Source organism: Ictalurus punctatus, chromosome 29 (genome assembly GCF_001660625.3).
Source record: "Ictalurus punctatus breed USDA103 chromosome 29, Coco_2.0, whole genome shotgun sequence".
Classification (NCBI taxonomy): Eukaryota; Metazoa; Chordata; class Actinopteri; order Siluriformes; family Ictaluridae; genus Ictalurus; species Ictalurus punctatus.
Genome location: NC_030444.2, coordinates 3,775,943 through 3,796,498, shown reverse-complemented (window position 1 = coordinate 3,796,498; position 20,556 = coordinate 3,775,943). Strand labels below are relative to the sequence as shown.

General features: G+C 42.1%; 1 protein-coding gene across 7 annotated transcripts in view; it reads right to left on the bottom strand.

Annotated features, from left to right (window-relative positions):
• adgrl3.1 (adhesion G protein-coupled receptor L3.1) overlaps positions 1-20,556 on the bottom strand; it is a 200,821-nt gene that overhangs the window by 52,817 nt on the left and 127,448 nt on the right. For all 7 annotated transcript variants that reach the window (XM_053677487.1, XM_053677481.1, XM_053677482.1 and 4 more), the window contains exons 11-12: positions 9,253-9,436; positions 1,638-1,760 (exon numbers count right to left, since the gene is read on the bottom strand). In XM_053677487.1, coding sequence (XP_053533462.1) covers positions 1,638-1,760; positions 9,253-9,436 — 307 coding nt within the window. The remainder of the gene's footprint in view (positions 1-1,637; positions 1,761-9,252; positions 9,437-20,556) is intronic.

The following is a 20,556-nucleotide window of genomic DNA, read 5'->3' as shown; positions in this document are numbered from 1 at the left end:
TGTGAACTTGTTGAAGGTAATTGTTTTACTTATGCTTAAGGGAAAATATACAGTGATCAGCCATAACATTAAAACCACCTTGTGCCACCAAAACGGCTCTGACCCGTCGAGGCATGGACTCCACAAGACCTCTGAAGGTGTGCTGTGGTATCTGGCACCAGCATGTGAGCAAGAGGTTCTTTAAGTCCTGTAAATTGCGAGGTGGGACCTCTATGGATTGGATTTGTTTGTCCAGAACATTCGATCGGATTGAGATCTGGGGAATTTGGAGGTCGAGTCAACACCTTGAACCCTTTGTCATGTTCCTCAAACCGTTCCTGAATAATTTTTGCAGTGTGTCAGGGCGCATTATCATGCTGAAAGAGCACACTGAAATACCGTTACCATGAAGGGATGTACTTGGTCTACAACAATGTTTAGGTAGGTGGTACGTGTCAAAGTAACATCCACATGGATGCCAGAACTCAACGTTTCCTAGCAGAACATTGCCCAGAGCATCATACTGCCTCCGCCGGCTTGCCTTTTTCAAATAGTGCATCCTGGTGCATCTCTTTCCCAGGTAAGCAACACACACACACACACACACACACACACACACACATACACACACCCGGCCTCCACATGATGTAAAAGAAAACGTGATTCATCAGACCAGGCCACCTTCTTCTACTGCTCCATGGTTCAGTTCTGATGCTCACGTGCCCATTGTAGGCGCTTTCGGAGATGGACAGGGGGTCAGCATGGGCGCTCTGACCGTTCTGCAGCTACGCAGCTCCACACACAGCAAACTGTGATGCTCGGTGTGTTCTTTCTTTCTTTCTACACCTTTCTATCACAGCCGGCATTAACTTTTGCTACAGTAGCCGTTCTGTGGGATCGGACCAGATGTTCTAGCCTTCGCTCCTCACGAGCATCAATGAGCCTTGAGCGACCATGACCCTGTCACCGGTTCACCGGTTGTCCTTCCTTGGACCACTTTTGGTACCACAAGACATGCCATTTTTGAGATGCTCCGACCCGGTCGTCTAACCATCACAATTGAACCCTTGTCAAAGTCACTCAGATCCTCACACTTGCCATTTTTCCTGCTTCCAGCACATCAACTTTGAGAACTGACTGTTCACATGCTGCCTAATAAATAAATCCCACCCCTTGACGGGTGCCTCTGTAATGAGATAATCAACGTTATCCACTTCACCTGTCCGTGATTTTAATGTTATGGCTGATAGGTGTATATTACAACATATAAAAACTGCTGAGAAAAAAAAAACACATGCAACAAACTGACTTTTTTATATATTTTTTTTTGTGTGTATGTAATAATTATATACCCATATCACTTTCTGTGGTGTATTTAATACATTTACATTTCACCAGTGTTTTTTCTTTGTTTTAACCTTGCTAAGGGTGAGATTTAAGCTGAAGCATCTGATATTCCCAGGGACACGTAGACACTTCCGGTATTTAACCAATAGAAATTAAGCGACATGGAATCCGAAATGCTCTCGTGTAAGCGATGGATTCGTTTTTACTTTAGAATTAACAAGGAAATACGGCAAAGACGTAAACGCGCGAAGCCCACGAGGAGTGTAACGGGAATAAAAGAGGAACACAGGGAGCGAGAGCAGGCCGAATACCGTTGCGTCCTTGTTGTTTCAGAGTTTTTACTGGAATTTGGATGAAGTTTCCGGAAGCTTCCGACTGAGGGAACTTCAGATCCGTCTGCATCATGTCGGTACTGAGCCGTGCCACCTCCAGCTCTGCAGTCCCCACACACACACACACACACACACACACACAAACACAAAATCATACAGCGGTGTTAAATCATCACAAGAGGTGAACGATTGCACAGATGTAAGATCATCTCTGTATTCATCTACAATCAGTCGCTCCATCAATAACACGTCTTAGCGACTTCTTTTCTAAACATTTCTCTTAATCGGATTCGTTTTAAACACATGACATTTCTAAACCTAAAAATATTTCTACTCCTTTTCAGCGTGCGTGTCCTATTCTACTGGCAGATCTTTTCTCACCGCGAGCGTTTGTTTTAAGCGCGATAGATTGGACAATGCAAACCTAACGGTCTCAAATTATTTTGTCATAAGAAACATTACATAACTTTTACTTGATTCCGAGTCGAGGCTTCGCACCTGTTCACGTGTGTAAACGTGTATAAACCATGTTGGAATGTTTATAAGCTAAAATATCTTGAATCTGAGCAAAACTGATCTAGTAGGTCTCATGATCCAAATGATAAAAAATGATCCCGTCCGTTTGTTTAGTCCGTTGCTTTCACGCATTTCAAGCTTTCGATTTTTACGTTGGAAATTTTGTGTTTCCCTCGAAATACATGCTTGAAAGTAGTCTATTACTTCTAAGGCAATTTAAAGCTTAAATTTATATAAATATATAAAAATATATATAAAAAATGAAGGGATAGAAAATTCAATTCAATTCAATTTTATTTGTATAGCGCTTTTTACAATAGACATCGTCTCAAAGCAGCTTTACAGAAATATCAACACGGTATACAGATATTAAAGGTGTGAATTTATCCCAACTGAGCAAGCCACTGAGTGGCGACGGTGGCGAGGAAAAACTCCCTAAGATGTTTTAAGAGGAAGAAACCTTGAGAGGAACCCGACTCAGAAGGGAACCCGTCCTCATCTGGGTCACAACAGTTAGTGTGAAAAAGTTCATTATGGATTTATATGAAGTCTGTATGGCGTTAGGAGCAGCCGTAGTCCCAGCAGTCTGGAATTAAAGAAGATTTGAGCTCCATCCAGAGGCAGAAAGGATCTGGATCTCTAGTATCTCCATAAATTCGTGTGGGGCTCGGCGAAAGGAGAGAGGGAGAAAAAAACAAAATGCGGACTAAAGAGAGAAATAGTATATTTCCTTTGTTGTCAATGTAATACCATGTTTATGTATTTATTTATGTATTTATTTATTTCATATTTATGTATTTAATAATAGCCTAGAAATATAGGCCATTTCCTATTTTAGAGCGTGTGTGTGTGTGTGTGTGTGTGTGTGTACGTACAGTCTAAAACATAAATTTCAGTGTGAAATATTACAGTTACATCAAGCTGTCAGACGGTGGCGCCGGACATAATACTTAAGCAAGGGATAATCCGTGGCTAGGTGTACGTTACGCAATCTTAAGAGGGCGGGTGCATCCGCAGAGCGCATTCCAATCGTACGACGCACGCCTACACTGCACAAAAACAGCGTTCTTGAAACAAGCAAGACACGTGAATCTAGTTAAAGCGTGTTAAAATCACGCAAAACAATTTAAATTCTCCCAATGGCGTAAGCAAAACTCACGTGGTAAGAATTACTGAAAATATCTAATGCGTAAATATCTAACACTATTGCATCTTAAAACTAGACAACTATGCGTGTTAATAAAGAACGGCGATTAAACTGACCGGAACTACCTGAGGTACGTATACGGCTTTAACGCACACATTTCCAGCCAATCGGAATCGAGTATTCGGACAGACCGTGGTATGATATTTAATATCTCATTCGTGCTGATATCTCGCAAGGAATATGGGCTTGGGTTTTGAGTTCAGGGTCAGAGGCACGCTTCTGTCGCACGCAAACTTACACAAACAGCTCCGCAGCGCCATCTGAGGGCCGATGCGTGCAATACTTCAACACTTACGCGTAACTCAACTCTGAATACCTGCTGTATGTCAAATCTGTAGATATTTAAAACTGTACAGTGTAATTTCTGCATACGAATCAACATGGAATCCTTAGAACAGCCAAAGCAGCGGTACGACAGTGTGACTTAAAATCACAGAATAAAAATCTACACCGATAGTGCAGTTAAAAAAATAATAAATTCCTTCCGATTTTATTTAAGAGAGGACGTTTAAGAAGCAATGAAAGACATAACGAGGGAGCAAGAGAAGAGAGAGAGAGAGAAGCAGCTCATGAAGATCAAAAAGCAAGACAAAACACACACACACACACACGCACACACACACACACACACGCACACACACACACACACACACACACACACACACACACATTGACTGATTTATCATCTGCTTACCTGCAGTTTTGACAGGTGTTTTGGTGAGTTGGTATTTTTAAATGGTCCCAGATCTGTTTTAGAGTTTCGAACAGTATCGATTTTCAGCAAGAAAAGGTGAAACTATCTCACACACACACACACACACACACACACACATAGTGTGTGTCTGTTGATGGGACTTCCTGTGTATCAGCCACTGATTATTCTTATTTGAGCTATTCTTGTCTGCTGAAGAATTAATACTCTATAATGAGTGAGGAAATCTCTCTCTCACACACACACACACACACACACACACACACACAGGCATACGCTGCGTCTAAAGGAACAAACTCACATACCCCAAGGGTAATGACGAGAGGAGTGTGTGTGTGAGAGAGAGAGAGAGAAAGAGAGAGAGATTTATAAACACAGTTATATAGAAAATAGATATATAAAACCCCTTCTAGCTCTTTATTGCAGATAGAGTCCCTTCAAAACACACACACACGCACACACACACACACGCACACACACACACACACGCACACACACACACGCACGCACGCACACACACACACACACACACGCACTACGGCAGCAGGGAAGCTCACGCTGTGTCTAACCTAATTAGCTGGATCCAGTCTTTACACACGCACTGTACATGAAGCGTAACACTTACCCACCCACTCTTCACCACACACACACACACACACACACACACACACACACACACACCAAATGAGATTAATGTACAAGTGGTCTTTATATCGAACATAAAAGTCGTTTTGATTTTATTGCTCTGCCTATTGCTTTTTATTCTGCGTAAAAGAGATTGTATTTATATTTAGAGCGTCTCCGAGTAAGACAATATATCTGCATTCTGCACCGAAACACACACACACACACACACACACACACACACACACACACACACACACACACACACACACACCCACGCACACACTGCAGCATTCTTCTGAACGCTCTTTTTCTTTGTTCATCCAGATTTAGAGGAAGCAGCCTGAAGCGATGTAGGAAAGAGAGAGACAAAGACGAGGTTCATTTGAATAAACTGATCATCGAGAGAGATTCGGGACGCGAGATTACGCCTAGCTTTCGGCTACGGTTTTGGGATTCAAGATCTCAGATCCCAAAACAGAAGAGTTCTTCTCCTTCTTCTTCTCCTTGTGTTTTGTTCCCGTGGCAAGTATTTATAAGCAAAAAAAAAAAAGAAAAGGCGACGACGACGAATAACCGTAAAAGACAAGAAAGGTCTGAAGGAGTGTAAGGAATCATTTCACGTGCGGTGTTCAAAGATAGAGACGTCGGTGTGACGGCGCGTTTGTGTTCGACATTTCGATACGTTAATGGGACAAAATACAGCAAAGAGAAGAAAAGAGAAGAGAAGAGAAAAGAAAAGAGGGCGGGGAAAGGAGAGGAGAGGAGAGGAGATGAGAGGAGAGGAGAGGAGAGTGAGGCCCAGAGGCTGATCCCTTTGAGAGCTTGTTCTGTGTAATGAGATGCACATGGACTGGCCTTGAGTTGCACAATGGCGGCTAAATTGTTTGCCAGTGATAATAAATTTCCTCTTTGGTGCTGCGGAAGTGCTGAAGGAGAAGCAGGCCTCGCTCGACACTCGACTCTCTCTCTCTCTCTCTCTCGCTCATTCCTCACCTTTCTCTATCTTGTGTGCTCGATATCCCCCTCCCCCATCCACAACTGTCTAAAATGCTTTCTATGTGCTTGATCCGCTCAGCAGCCTCGCTCGTCCTTGCCGTCTTTTCTGGCTCTGCGCCATACATCCGTTTCTCATGTCCTCCCTCTCTCTCTCCGTCTCTCGCTCTCTTTCTCCCTAATATGCTTGCGTTGCACTGCCCGTCTCACTTTCCTTCCCTTTGTGTCTCAGACTCTCTTATTGCATTCTCTTTTTCCCTCCGCTCCATGCATCTCATTTGTGTGTGTGTGTGTGTGTGTGAGAGGGAGAGAGAAAATCTACTCCGGCCGTAGTCGTTTGAAATAATTTTCAATTTCATGGTCCGTCCACTACTTTCGCGATAAACGTCGCACTCGCACCAAAACGATACGTTTGTAAACTTTCGGTTTTCCCGTCTTCTTAAACACTAATCGCGAGTCGTTCTTCTAGCAAATAAACTCTGACATCTGACATCGTGGAGAAGCTTTCACCTAGGCTGCTTTCTGAGCTTGCCTGGGAGCGTAGCAGGGCACGCGCGTCGGTGCGGTCCCGCGTGGTTCCACGTTAAGCCTGCCAGTCTGTAATCAGACACCAGGTGTACGAGAAACGTGCTAATGCGCCACACATTCAGAGCGTCAAGGAAAGAAGACATCGGGAGATCGCGGGTTGGAATCCTGACAGTAATGATAACGAGTCTTTATTGTATACATTACAGCACAGTGAAATTCTTTTCTTCACATATCCCAGCTTGTTAGGAGGTTGGGGTCGGCGCACAGGGGCAGACATGATACAGCGCCCCCTGGAGCAGAGAGGGTTAAGAGCCTTGCTCAAGGGCCCAACAGCGGCAGCTCGGCAGCGCTGGGGCTTGAATCCCTCGACCTTCTGATCAGTAACACAGAGCCTTAACCGCCAAGACTCCACTGCCACAAGCCATCCACGGCCGGGAGCCAAGGGTGGGAGGGACGGCATTCTCTCTCTCTCTCTCTCTCTCTCTCTCTCTCGTGACAATTACAGGACTGTTCTTCAGAAAAAATCCTCCAGATCCTGCACATTCTTTACTTTTCCAGCATATTCTGCATATTTGAGCCGTTTCCAACAGCGACGATATGATGTTCAGATCCGAGTGCGACCGAGCGACTCGTACACGACTATTACACAAGGTGCAAACGTTCACCGATGCTCAAGAAGGCAACGCGATACATTAAAAATATTACTTTCTTTAAAGCTCTTCTCTTTTTTTTCTCATTCAGTACTGTCATTCAGAAGCTACATAAGATATTTCCCAGAATTCAACATAATAACAATTTACACCGATCACCCTCGCGAAAACCTCATTTACATCCCGCCTACGAGACACATTACAGCACAGAGCGTTTAGAACCGAGCGTATGGGAACTTTTATAGCTTATACAGGGCAGTACTACGTTAAAAAACAAAAAAAACAAGATGCAATCCCTTTTATTGTTTTTAAATGATTAACATTTTTGTTTCAGATTCTGCACGGCATATAACATATGACCTCGACTGTATTTAATTTTTTTTTAAAAATCGTGTTTTCTCTCTATCAGGGTTTTACTTTGATGGTATTCTTAAACCATGAGCTACTAAACTAGCATGGAGGTTATTCACACAATTTGGGCATTTTCACTTAGGGGTGTACTTACTTTTGTTGCCAGCGGTTTAGACGTTAATGACTGTGTGTTGAGTTATTTTGAGGGGACGGCAAATGTACACTGTTACACAAGCTGTACACTCACTACTTTACACTGTAGCACAGTGTCATTTCTTCAGTGCTGTCACATGAAAAGATATAATCAAACTTTTATAATAATGTCAGGGGTGTACTCACTTTTGTGAGATACTGTATATATATATATATATATATTTATACAGTAAGCAGAGCCTTCTTCAATGGAATTGGAAATTCTTTAAATGATTTTCTCCCTTTTTCCCTGTTGGAGGGCTTTAAAACGCCAGAACTATACTTCAGGTTGAGATACATATCACATTTTAGAACATTTTAGCTGAGGAAAGTGTCTAGATTCCAGAACTACAAAATCTGGCCATCTGAACGGTTTTCTGAGGCACCGCCGACTAAAATCATGGTTCATTTTGCCCCCAGGTGAAGGTTTTTTTTTTTGGTTAAAATAAATAAAGAAATAAATTTTAATGTGTCACTTTGACCCATACAGAACATCTAGGTTAAAAGTGTAAGCAGGTCTTTATGTGCGAATAAAGATCCCGTTACGGTGTGTATTCACAGACCTAGACCCGAGGTATCCACTTCTGTAAATGCAGAGTTCTTTTACTGTCAACACACTAATGGATTTATAGGTCAGAAGGTTAGCCAGCCAATCAGCACCAGTGTTCATGGTGGCTGTGTGATAATAGCAAATATCCAAGCAGTCTGTGTGGGTGTGGGTGTTTTTTTTTTTTTAGCGTGTTGGCATTTTCTTTCTTTCAGAACCCCGGAGCACGTGTATATTAGTGGGCCTTGACGTAAAACTCCCCTGTCCATTTTATCACCCGCTCTTCATTACACCGGATCTTAATTTATTTTTAAAAAGTGTCCTGATGTGTTAATGTTTCTGGGACAGATGGGTCACAAACGGTCGCGACTCAGATCCTGTTGGAGAACATGTGCTTTCTATCACAGTGTGTGTGTGTGTGTGTGTGTGTGTTGAATGTTCATTGAATTTGACTTGCTTTATACGTGAGGACTGCAGTCAATATGTTTAAACGTAGTGTCTCTAATAGAAGTCGACCGATTGATCGGACCGATACCCTTTTCCGGACCTATCAGCTATCTGCAAATATCCACACCGATGGTTTTTCACGGTTGTGACCGCTGCAGAGCGGCTGAGAAGCGTCCTCCGTCATTATTATTATACGTCACGAGAGCGGCCTCTAGAGGCGAAATAAAAACCATCGCTGACTAATTTTAATTGTTTTGTTATTTGAAGTGTTTTTTGATTCATTTTAGACGTCTCTGTGTTTATTTGTTGCTTGGAGTGTTATTTTTTTGGTTCAGTTTGAATGTATATATCTTTTATTTACTTTAATATTTATTATATTAGTAATATATTAATACTTATTTATTTATTTCATTTTTAAAAAAAAGTACAGTACATTTTCACGGTACTGTTTATTTTTGTAATAAAGTTCAGCAGTATTTTGCTTTGAGTGTTATGTTTTCATTCAGTATCGATTTTAAAAACTACCGGTTGATTAATCGGTTATCGGCAGGTAGGTACCGCCCGACTCAGTTATCGGTATCGGCTGACCTCTATTCTCTTACCCAGTTGTATTAATATACAACGTGTATTAATATAAACCTACTGACCTGAACTTTTGTCAGAGCTGCTGCTATAGAAAACGAATCAACACCTTCCGACCAATCAGATTCAAGAATTGTGTCATAAAAGGAATGAAAGCCTTAAACCTTACCAGCCAGTTAAAAACAAGTATTTCATGTAGCTGTGGTGTAAGCCTATGCATGTGTGTGCTGATATAGACATACGGATGTTGTCAGTGTTCTCCTGGATGGTGTCGGTCTTGAGCAGGTTGTCAGCGAGCATGAAGGCAGCCGTCTCCACTGTGTCCAGCAGCATGGTGGCACAGCGCAGCTGATCCATCACTGACAGCGCCTTCCACGCAGGCTGAGCGCGCCCACACAGCAGGTTATTCACCGTCTCCACCATCGCCTGGAGGAGGGAGAAAATACAGAGCGAGAGAGGGAGATGAAATGAGAGGCTGCTGCAGTGCCCTAGAGACGAGTAACGAAACTGAGACAAATATAGACAGAAGTGACACACACACACACACACACACACACACACACACTAGAGCTGTCAGAACTAATTTTATTGTGTGCATACTATTCTGATGATCATATTTACATATTCGAAGGGAAGATAATTACATTCTGGATTATGTAACATTGCACACTTTACTTGGAAAAACAAAGAAAACTTGGCGAGAGCTCAGAGTTCCTGCCCGTCAACTTGGGACGGTCTCCTCGACCCCGAGTTCAGCGAGTGACGTCGAATCAGCATGGCCTCAAAACAAAGTCCACTTTTCATCTTTAAATGATTCGTGCTGTATACACTAGTATTCGCTTTAGACGGATTGAACATACAGACACCTTGGCTTGTTGAATCTCCTGCATGACGCTGATGAACAGTTTATACATCACTCATCACAGCTCACTGCTAGCTTGTTGGTAACAAACGACAAACATGGAGGCATCCATGTTGTTTTTTTCCACGCATTGTAGCTCGAGGTCTATTAGACTTACAGTGCATTACGTACAGCTCCAGAGATGGTGTCCTGCACAGTTTGGTGATTTATTTGCCCTAACACGACTATAAAATCGAATGAATCGTTTAGATGAATCACATACTTTTTGGCAGGGCGACCACCGATATTCTGCTAACCTCAGAGCAGTGCTTACAATGCTATCCTGTTTTTCTCTATATAAGGACCAGATACAGTTAGGAGAGAGCCATTTGGGATTTGTGTTTCTAACTGTGTGGATAAGTCCATTCAAACAAATCTAAAACACTATACACTGATCAGCCATAATATTAAAACCACTGACGTGAATAACATTGATTACGTTATTACGATGGCACCTGTCAAGCGGTGGGATTTACTAGTGAGTTCTCGAAGTTGACGTGTTGGAAGCAAGAAAAATGGGCAAGTGTGAGGATCTGAACGACTTTGACGAGGGTTAAATTGTGCTGGTTAGACGACCGGGTCGGAGCATCTCCGAAACAGCAGGTCTTGTGGGGTGTTCCCGATATGCAGTGATTAGTACCTATTTATGTGAGCATCAGAACAGGACCATGGCGCAATAGAAGAAGGTGGCCTGGTCTGACGAATCATGTTTTCTTTTCCATCATGTGGACGGTCGGGTGCGTGTGTGTCGGTTACTTGGGGAAGTGCCGGCACCAGGATGCACTATGGGAAGAAGGCAGTGTGATGCTCTGGGCAATGTTCTGCTGGGAAACCTTGAATCCTGGCATCCAATTATTCAGGAACGGTTTGAGAAACAGGACAAAGAGTTCAAGGTGTCGACTCGGCCTCCGGATTCCCAGATCTCGATCCGATCGAGCGTCTGTAAGATGTTCTGGACAAACAAATCCGATCCATCGAGGCCCGACCTCGCAACTTACACGACTTAAAGGATCTGCTGCTAACGTCTCGGTGCCAGATACCACAGCACACCTTCAGAGGTCTTGTGGAGTCCACGCCTCGACGGGTCAGAGCTGTTTAATGTTATGGCTGATCGGTGCAAAGTTTCAAGTTTAGCCTCCATATCAGATTACTGGTTGATAACTAATGTTTTAAAGCTGATTATGTGGAACCAAGCACAACAGCATCACCAGTGGATGTAAGAAAACTACACAGAGATGCGTGAATGAAGAAACGAGGATGGGGCTGATTTCTTTCTAGCCCAGACTACTGACGTGGCCAAACATCATCAGTGTCACGTCAACGAAAGTGAAATACAATTGTGCGTGCAATCAACATGAACAAGACGGATTATATACTCTATCTATCGGTATTCCCTTTCTTTGGAGGAGAAATAAAAGTAGATAAACTAAGCACACACTGTTCAAATTGATAAAAGTCGTCGTTTTTTTGTCGCTTGTTTGGACAAAACGGTTACAACGCAGCTGTCTATCCATCTGTTAGTGCGTGTATAATAGTTTGCCCCACATCGTTTTTATTACGCAATCGATGAGATGGTGTAACACAATGCACTGCTCGACACTAATAGTTTTAGCGTCAAGGTATTGACGGATGTCCGATTGTAGCCTCCCGTCTAATATCACGGCCGGTCTTCCTTCACTGCTTAGTTTATGTCCCGTTGCGATTTTCTTATTTAAAAAAGAACAACACAGTTTCCACCCACAACGGTTTATGATATGATATGGTAGGATATGATATGATATGAAAGCCCAAACTGCAAGCTAATCATTAAGGTGAAAATGCAGAACGGGCAAGACTTCCCAATTTGCTCGTATAAAAGACATAATTCTCTGTAGACCTTGTCAGTAAACCTGCTTGCACATTTTTCATGGGTTTTTTGTTTTTGTTTCGTTTTGTTTTTTTTACATACTTGCGTACTTTTAGTAAACCATGACCTGAAAGTAGAACATTTTAAGATGTAGATTTTTACCTTTGGATATGCAAATAGTATATTTAAAACAAAATAAACAAATTACAACGGTATGCGATAAGTGAAATTCGTTCTGACAGCCCGAGGAGACGGTGTCACCCATCCGGCGCCTGAAATTCACAATGAGGATGGATTTCCCATAATGCCCAGACTCGCCATAAAGCACTTACATCTTCTCCATCTGGCCAAGCCATTAATATCTTTCTCACTTACCCTCGCTCTCTCTTTGTCTGCCACCACACACACACACATGCACACACACACACACACATGCACACACACACACACATACACACACACCTGGACAGCATGTGTCTATCTGCTCAGGTTTAAATCTGTCTATGTAAAGGCAGCTCCACAGGGAATATGCAACACTGTGAAAATGAGGACGTGGGCGATCTCTCTCTCTCTCACACACACACACACACACACACACACACACACACACACACGCTCTACAGCTAAACAATGCCATACACCTAAGCACAAAAAGCACTAATTTTAAGAAAGAGTTAGAGCGTTTCCAATGATGTCAGGTCTAAACTGCGTAATATACCTGAAACTAATAAATGGACATTAAGGAAAGTAGGTGCTGTCTCAACAGCGTTTAAATACGAGAGACGATAATACGCTCGGGATATTAAAATATCTAACCTTCATATGCGAGAACATTTTAGAGCCTCCAGGTTATTAAAATGTTCCTATTACAATCAGTACACTACTGCGAATTATGTTTAAAAAGAAAAAAAGCAGCCTTATTGCACCAATTCATATGTAAACTCACCGGCCACTATAGTAGGAACACCTGTACCAATTATCCAATCAGCCAATCATGTAGCAAAGAGTAAAAAAACATGCAGATACAGGTCAAGAGCTTCAGTTAATGTTCATATCAAACATCACGATGGGGGGGGGGGGGGGGGGGGGGATGCATTTGTGCCTTTGACTGTGGCATGGTTGTTCATGCGCTAGAGTTTATACAAAATCGTGTGGGGAAAGGGTAGCTCGTGGTTAAGAGCTACATTGGACTTCTGGAGAGAGGGCATGAGTTCAAATCCCAGCACCACCAAGCTGCCACTTCTGGGTCCTTGAGCAAGCCCCTTAACCCTCATCTGTTCAGTTGTGTAAATGAGATAAATGTACGTCGCTCTGGATAAGGGCGGGGAAAAAACCCGACATCAGACTGGCTCGAGCGAACAGGAAATCTACTGTAGCTCAAATAACCAGTCTTTACAACCTTGGTGAGGTGATAAGCATCTCAGAACACGTAAAGCCGAACTGCAATCGACGCAGGGCTCATAAATCAGTCCCTCGAGGATTCCACGATTGTGCGATCGCAGAAATGAACTCGATATTCAGAGGAGCCGGTTCCAAATTACCGCAAATTTTCGGCAGATTTGGGCCAAGACGCGTCATGTGACGAACACGAGTACAGCGAAAAGGTCTCATTTACCAACAGACATCACCGTGAAAGACCGTGCGAAACTATTGGGCAGAGTTTGTATAGTGATGATGTGTATTTCAGCACCACAAACCCACACAAGACACAAACCCTTCCTGGTTCTCTGCTTGCTAGTTTTTCATGCTAGGCTGCCTGCTTGTTAGTGTGTTTACAGTGCATGTGCTGTTCCAGCAGTTGTGATACCTGGTCACTGACACATGAAGTGAAATCACACACTTCAACAATTCTTGCGATTGCAAACAAAAACACAGTTGTTGTAGGGGGGGAAGAATCATCCGACCTGTAACCAAACACAAACCTTCATTTTTAACACTGTTGAAAAAATGTTCCTTTAATGGTACTTAACAGTAATGGTAACCACTTTAATGGTTAATGGAAACCATAGCATGGGGCCAGTTCCCTTTAGGAAGTGGTTTCATTTCACAGGCAACAAAGCTAAGTGATGTGGCTATGAACTGCTAACTGACATGCTGCTGCTGAGAAATGCTAATAGCACTAACTAACCGAGCTGAGCACGTTGTATTTAAAAAAAAACAAAACAACACCTCTAGTGAAAGATTTGCTCTTAAATTCTAAAATAATACTGATATAAATAATATGCAAAATAGAAATCTATCTTAAGTTACAACTGCGGTATGTAGCAAACCAACCGCTGTGATAAAGTACCATTAGCTTTGCATTAACATGACACCAGATACTGCACTGAGTCGCTACTAGGAATTAGCATCATTATATTCTTTCCTAACAAATTAACACTTACTCTGTTCGATGAGTCGTTTGGTTAACGGCAACAAAATAAAACTAGGTAATAGCTCGCTATTTATTTATTTATTTATTTATTTATTTATTTATTTATTTTGCTTTGTTTCAGCACACACTCATTTTTAAATGTTTCCACACAAAGTCTCGAAATGAAATATTCATTCATCCAAATAACAAAACCCGATGCAGTACATTTCAGTGTGAACAGTGTCAAGCCGGTAAATACATTTGGACTCGAGACCTTTTGAAAATGAGCCATTTAGCTATTTAACTAATGTTACTGACCCAGACCTCCACCCATCTACGTTAATGGAAATGCTAGCGAATGTCAGCTAACATCAGGAAGCGTATTAGCAGCATACGCTTAGCAGCACATTAACAGGAATCTATGTCTATAAACGTTTTTTTTTTTTTTTAATGACAAAAAAAGTGTTCCTTTAAATAAACCCTCTTCTTGCTACTAGCGAGTCAATAATAGAGAGATTTGTTTTTCACAACTAGATGCAAATATCAGGAAATGAAAGCTGAAATATATATATATATATATATATATACTTTGTATATACTTCATGTTTTTCTGAGTTTGTCAGAAGCATTTCGCTTGATCTGTCCCTTCAAATGGAAAATTGTTTTAGATATTTACAACCAGTGCTTTTCAAGTCATTAGATTCTTTGAAATGCTGGCTCTCCTCTTAGAACGCTCACCACCATCCTGGCGAATGGCACAAAGCCATTCCTTTCTCACAAACACTTCAGTGGGAACTGAGTGAAAGCTGAAGTACGGTAAAGCCTGAAAGCTCAAGGTTGCCGCCATTGTTCAGTATCTCAGCAGAGTTCTCGCAACTCTTCCACTCACACGTGTGTGTATATAGTGTGAAAAGTCCATTCTATATTATATATGTGTGTGTGTGTGTGTGTGTGTGTGTGTGTATATATATATATATACACACACACATATATAATACTGTATATGTATTGTATATAGTGTGAAAAGTCCATTGTGTGTGCATGTGTGTGTATATATATATATATATATATATATATATATATATATATATATATATATATAGAGAGAGAGAGAGAGAGAGAGAGAGAGAGTATACTGTATATGTATTGTATATTATATATATGTATATTGTATATAGTGTGAAAAGTCCATTGTGTGTGCATGTGTGTGTGTGTGTATATATATATATATATATATATATAGAGAGAGAGAGAGAGAGAGAGAGTATACTGTATATGTATTATATATTATATATATGTATATTGTATATAGTGTGAAAAGTCCATTGTGTGTGCATGCGTGTGTGTATATATATATATATATATATATATATATATATATATATATATATAGAGAGAGAGAGAGAGAGAGAGAGAGTATACTGTATATGTATTATATATTATATATATGTATATTGTATATAGTGTGAAAAGTCCATTGTGTGTGCATGCGTGTGTGTGTATATATATTGTATATGTATTGTATATTATATATATGTATTGTATATAGTGTGGAAAGTCCATTAAATAGACCAACTGGTTCCTATATTTCTTGCTGGCGCAAAATCACCTCAATACTGTGGCGCATTTCTCTTTTTCAAATCCCGCCATCTGTCTGCTGGAAGGAAGTTTTGTTGTTGTTGTTGTTTTTTGTTTTTTACTATGCATATTAATAAGCTTGATTATTCTGAGCGAGATCCAGTACAGTGCAGCACAAATGCATTCGCATTTAAACACTGCACCGAGCAAAATAAAGATGAAGTCAAACTCACGGATGAAACTCTGTCTCCTGGATGTGTGTGCAAAAATATAAGAGAACACACTTTTGGGTTTTTGGTTACTAGATATTGCTGTGTTTTGTGCATTTGAAATCCATCCATACATCCATTTTCTGTGCCGTTTATCCTACACAGGGCCACGGGGGAGTGCCTGGAGCCTATCCCAGGGCATGGGGTGCCAACTCATCACAAGGCACAATCACACACACTACGGACAATTTAGAGATGCCAGTCGGCCTACAATGCATGTCTTTGGACTGATGGAGGAATTCGGAGTAAACGGAGGAAACCCCCGAAGCATAGGGAGATGCAAGCATGCATGCAAGCACGCAAGGAATGGAACCCCCGACCCCGGAGGTGCGAGGCAAACGTGCTAACAACTAGCATGTTTAAATTGACGAGATTGAACAAACAGATCATTATAGCACAACAGATTCTTTTACAATCCACTACAGATCAGTGATGAATCAAGAGTTCGTCCAAAAAAAAAAACAGAGAACATTCGATCTATTCTTTATTCCCACTAGGATTCACTCTTTCTTTATAAGCTCTCGCTCACTCTTTCTGTAGCAGAGGGATAGAAGGATGTTTTGTCGTTTGTCTGTCTGGTTGCTGCAGGCTAATGTGGCTATTGGCTGAATCATTCTGCCCCAGTTACAGTAGCACTCTGTGTGTGTGTGTGTGTGTGTGTGTGTGTGTGTGTGTGTGTGTGTGTGTGAGTATATTCAATTTGAGACCACAAAAGAAACAGAGTGAAGTAAAAAAAGAAAAAAGAAAAAAAAAGAAACTGGGATCCAAGAGTGTAATATTTGTTTATGAAATAATCTGACTTAATGTGTCAAATTTGCGTGTGTGTGTGTGTGTGTGTGTGTGTGTGTGTGTGTGTGTGTGAGGACTAAAATACAAGTAGAGATAACAGCGAGGCATTTTACCCCAAAACACAATTCTTGTTACACTCACACTCCCCTTTATCTGCAGCATGCACAGACAGACAGATAGACAATTGTGTGTCCGCACACTCTCTCTCTCTCAAACACACACACACACACACACTGTGCTTTCCACAGGGTTGCTAAATGGAGCAGAACTGAAATGCTTTGAAGCTGTAGGGCTAATCCAGCGTAAAGACTGCATCAGGCCACACACACACACACACACACACGCACACACACACACACACACCGCATTATTCGTTGACCACTGAGAATTTTATGTAAGAATGTGAGAATTGCTCAAACTGCTGGATTTCTTGAATGTAGTGCGTGTTACTGTGTAAAGGAATAAAACCTGACGCTGAGGCGTGATGCGCTCGTTCTAACATATTACTGTTTCTGTAATGACAACTAACTGTGACTGACTGACTGACTGACTGACTGACTGACTAACTAATTAACTGACTAACTAACTAACTAACTAACTGACTAACTAACTAACTAACTGACTAACTGACTGACTAACTAACTGACTAACTGACTAACTAACTGACTAACTGACTAACCAATTAACTGACTGACTAACTAACTGAATATCTGACTGACTAACCAACTAACTGACTGACTAACTAACTGACTAACTGACTAACCAACTAACTGACTGACTAACCAATTAACTGACTGACTAACTAACCAACTAACTGACTGACTAACTAACTGACTAACCGACTAACTAACTGACTAAGTAACTAACCAATTGACTGACTGACTAACTAACTGACTGACTAACTAACTGACTAACTGATTAACTAACTAACTAACTGACTAACTAACTGACTGACTAACTAACTGACTAACTGACTAACTAACTGACTGACTAACTGACTGACTAACTAACTGACTAACTGATTAACTAACTAACTAACTGACTAACTGACTAACTAACTGACTGACTAACTGACTGACTAACTAACTGACTAACTGATTAACTAACTAACTAACTGACTAACTGACTAACTAACTGACTGACTAACTAACTAACTAACTGACTAACTGACTGACTAACTAACTGACTAACTGACTGACTAACTAACTGACTAACTGATTAACTAACTAACTAACTGACTAACTGACTAACTAACTGACTGACTAACTAACTGACTAACTAACTGACTGACTAACTAACCAATTAACTGACTGGCTAACTGACTAACTGACTGACTAACTGACTAACTGACTAACTAACTGACTAACTAACTGACTAACTGACTGACTAACTAACTGACTGACTAACTAACCAATTAACTGACTGACTAACTGACTAACTGACTGACTAACTGACTAACTAACTGACTGACTAACTGACTAACTAACTGACTAACTGACTAACTAACTGACTGACTAACTGACTCAGAGACTTGTATGATGGTCACCAATATGATTTATGTTTTAAAAAATAAATAAAGAGCGATTTAGATTATAGGTATAGATTTTTCAATAATCTATTCAGAATGGTGTTGTGAGTTTTTAGTTTGAATTTATTTCGAATGTATAGAACGAATCGTTGCGTTAAAGCCTGCCGAAGTAGCAGTTTACAACTACTGTAATATACTGTAAGTGAAATCAGAAGTTTCATGGACAATATTAAATGTAACTGTAAATGGATAAAAATGATACCAGGTGTTGTTTTTTCAATAAATAAAAACAATCAGGTCCATGTAGGATTTGACAGAGTTGGGGGTTTTTTTTGTGATTATTGCGGGAATAGATGCTTGGTTTTACTGCTGCGTTTGTCAAAATGTTTGAATTGGATCGCATCTTCCGCGGTGATGTTTGTTGGTAAATGAGACCTTTTAGCTGTACTCGTGTGAATTGAAGAGGGCTTTGGCTGAACGCGCGTTGCGATGACGTCACATGACACGTCTTGTTCCGGATGTACGGAAAATCTGCGGTCATTTCGAGAAAACACCAAGCCCCGGCGAATATTGCGGTGGCGTTAGCTTGATTTCGTGTTCATTTCTGCGATCGCGAAAATCGCTGTGATTGGAGAGTAACACTCGTATCACTCCACATACGAATGACGTTGATTCTGTTTACTTTTAACACATATGTTTTCTTATGGTTTATGTCCTGTCTCCACCCCTGTATTGTCAGTGGTTGTTTCCTTTATGTAGCTTCATTGTACTCAGCTGTTTTGTGTTTCACCCTTAATTTCTTTTAGTATTTATTCGATGGCTTTGAGGTGTATCACTAATGTTAACTACTACAATGGCAGTTTTATTTTTCACGCCTGGAGAATCTTGCTGTCCCGGATCACTGGCCCAGCCCGCAGTTGGGCCGAGTTCCTGATTACTAGGGGGGCCAGCGAGCTTGGCCAAGTAACCCAGTTGGTAAAACATTCAGTTCAGGTGTTCAGATGTCCAGGGTTCAGACCTGACCTGCAGAAAATGTTAGGAAGGCCCTGCCTAACGGATGAACCCTCTCAGACGTTCATCTCATATTACAAGAGGGAGCTGGCCAACAGGAGGGTCTCCACAGCTCAGCCCCAGCCCCAGGTCATCAGGCCGGCGAGGGAGGTAACACCGACCTGTAAGTCCGAGGGCTGCAGTAAAGAAGCAACCTACAGTGTCCAACGTGCACTAAACTAGGGATCCACGGATCATATTTCTGCTCCCGGGAATGTTTCAAAAACAGCTGGCATACCCAGAAATGGCTCCATAAGTGAGCAAGAGCAGAAGTCCAGCTTGAGACCCACAAGGTGGTCTCCCCTGCAGAGCCCCAGCTAGAGGTCAACGTGGCGACCTCATCTCCAGAGCTCTAACCTGAGACCCACAAGGTGGTCTCACCTGCAGAGCTCCATCCAGAGGTCAATGTGATGACCTCCTCTCCAGGGATTCAGCCTGAGAACCACGAGGTGTTGTCACCAGCAGAGCTCCAGCTGGAGGTCAACTTGGCGACCTTGGCCCTAGAGATCCAGCCTGAGACTCAAGAGGTGGTCTCACCTGCAGAGTTCAATGACACGACCTCCTCCCCAGAGCTCCAGCATGAGACCCACAAGGTGGTCTCATCTGTAGAGCTCCCGTTAGACCTCCCACGTCAAGTTCCAGTCGAAGGATGACGAGACAGCCTCCCAAGCCATGTTCCTGTCTGAGGTCGACGAGACGGCCTCCCAAGTCAAGTTCCTGCTAGAGTTTGATGAGACGGCCTCTCCAGCCATGTTCCTGTCTGAAGGCGATGAGACGGCCAATCAAGTTCTGCTCATGCCAGAGTCTGCTGACATGGCCAACCAAGTTCAGCCTGCAAAGTCGACGGAGAACGACGCTCAGCCTCCCTGTTCCACTGAAGACGTCGCTCTGCCTTCCTGTTCTGCTGAGGATGTCGCTCTGCCTTCCTATACCACCGAAGCTGAAGATCAAGCTTCCCACACCTGGGTGCTGCCTAGGGACCCCGGTTGAACCTTCCCCAGCCTCATGCCTGTTCTTCAGCCTACTATCTGTGGGACAATGCCTGACTCGGGACCTGAGGGGCTGTGAAGATATTTTGCCCAGAGGGCCAGGACCGCCAGGGGAGGGAGTGTTTTCTGGCGCTCCAGGAGTAGTGCCTTTGGGGGGGGTTCTGTCATGATCTCCCCTTGCGCAAAGCGCTGGAGCATGCAGTGCGCTCTGAAACAAGAAGCGCGAGCTTGAAGCGTGAGCGG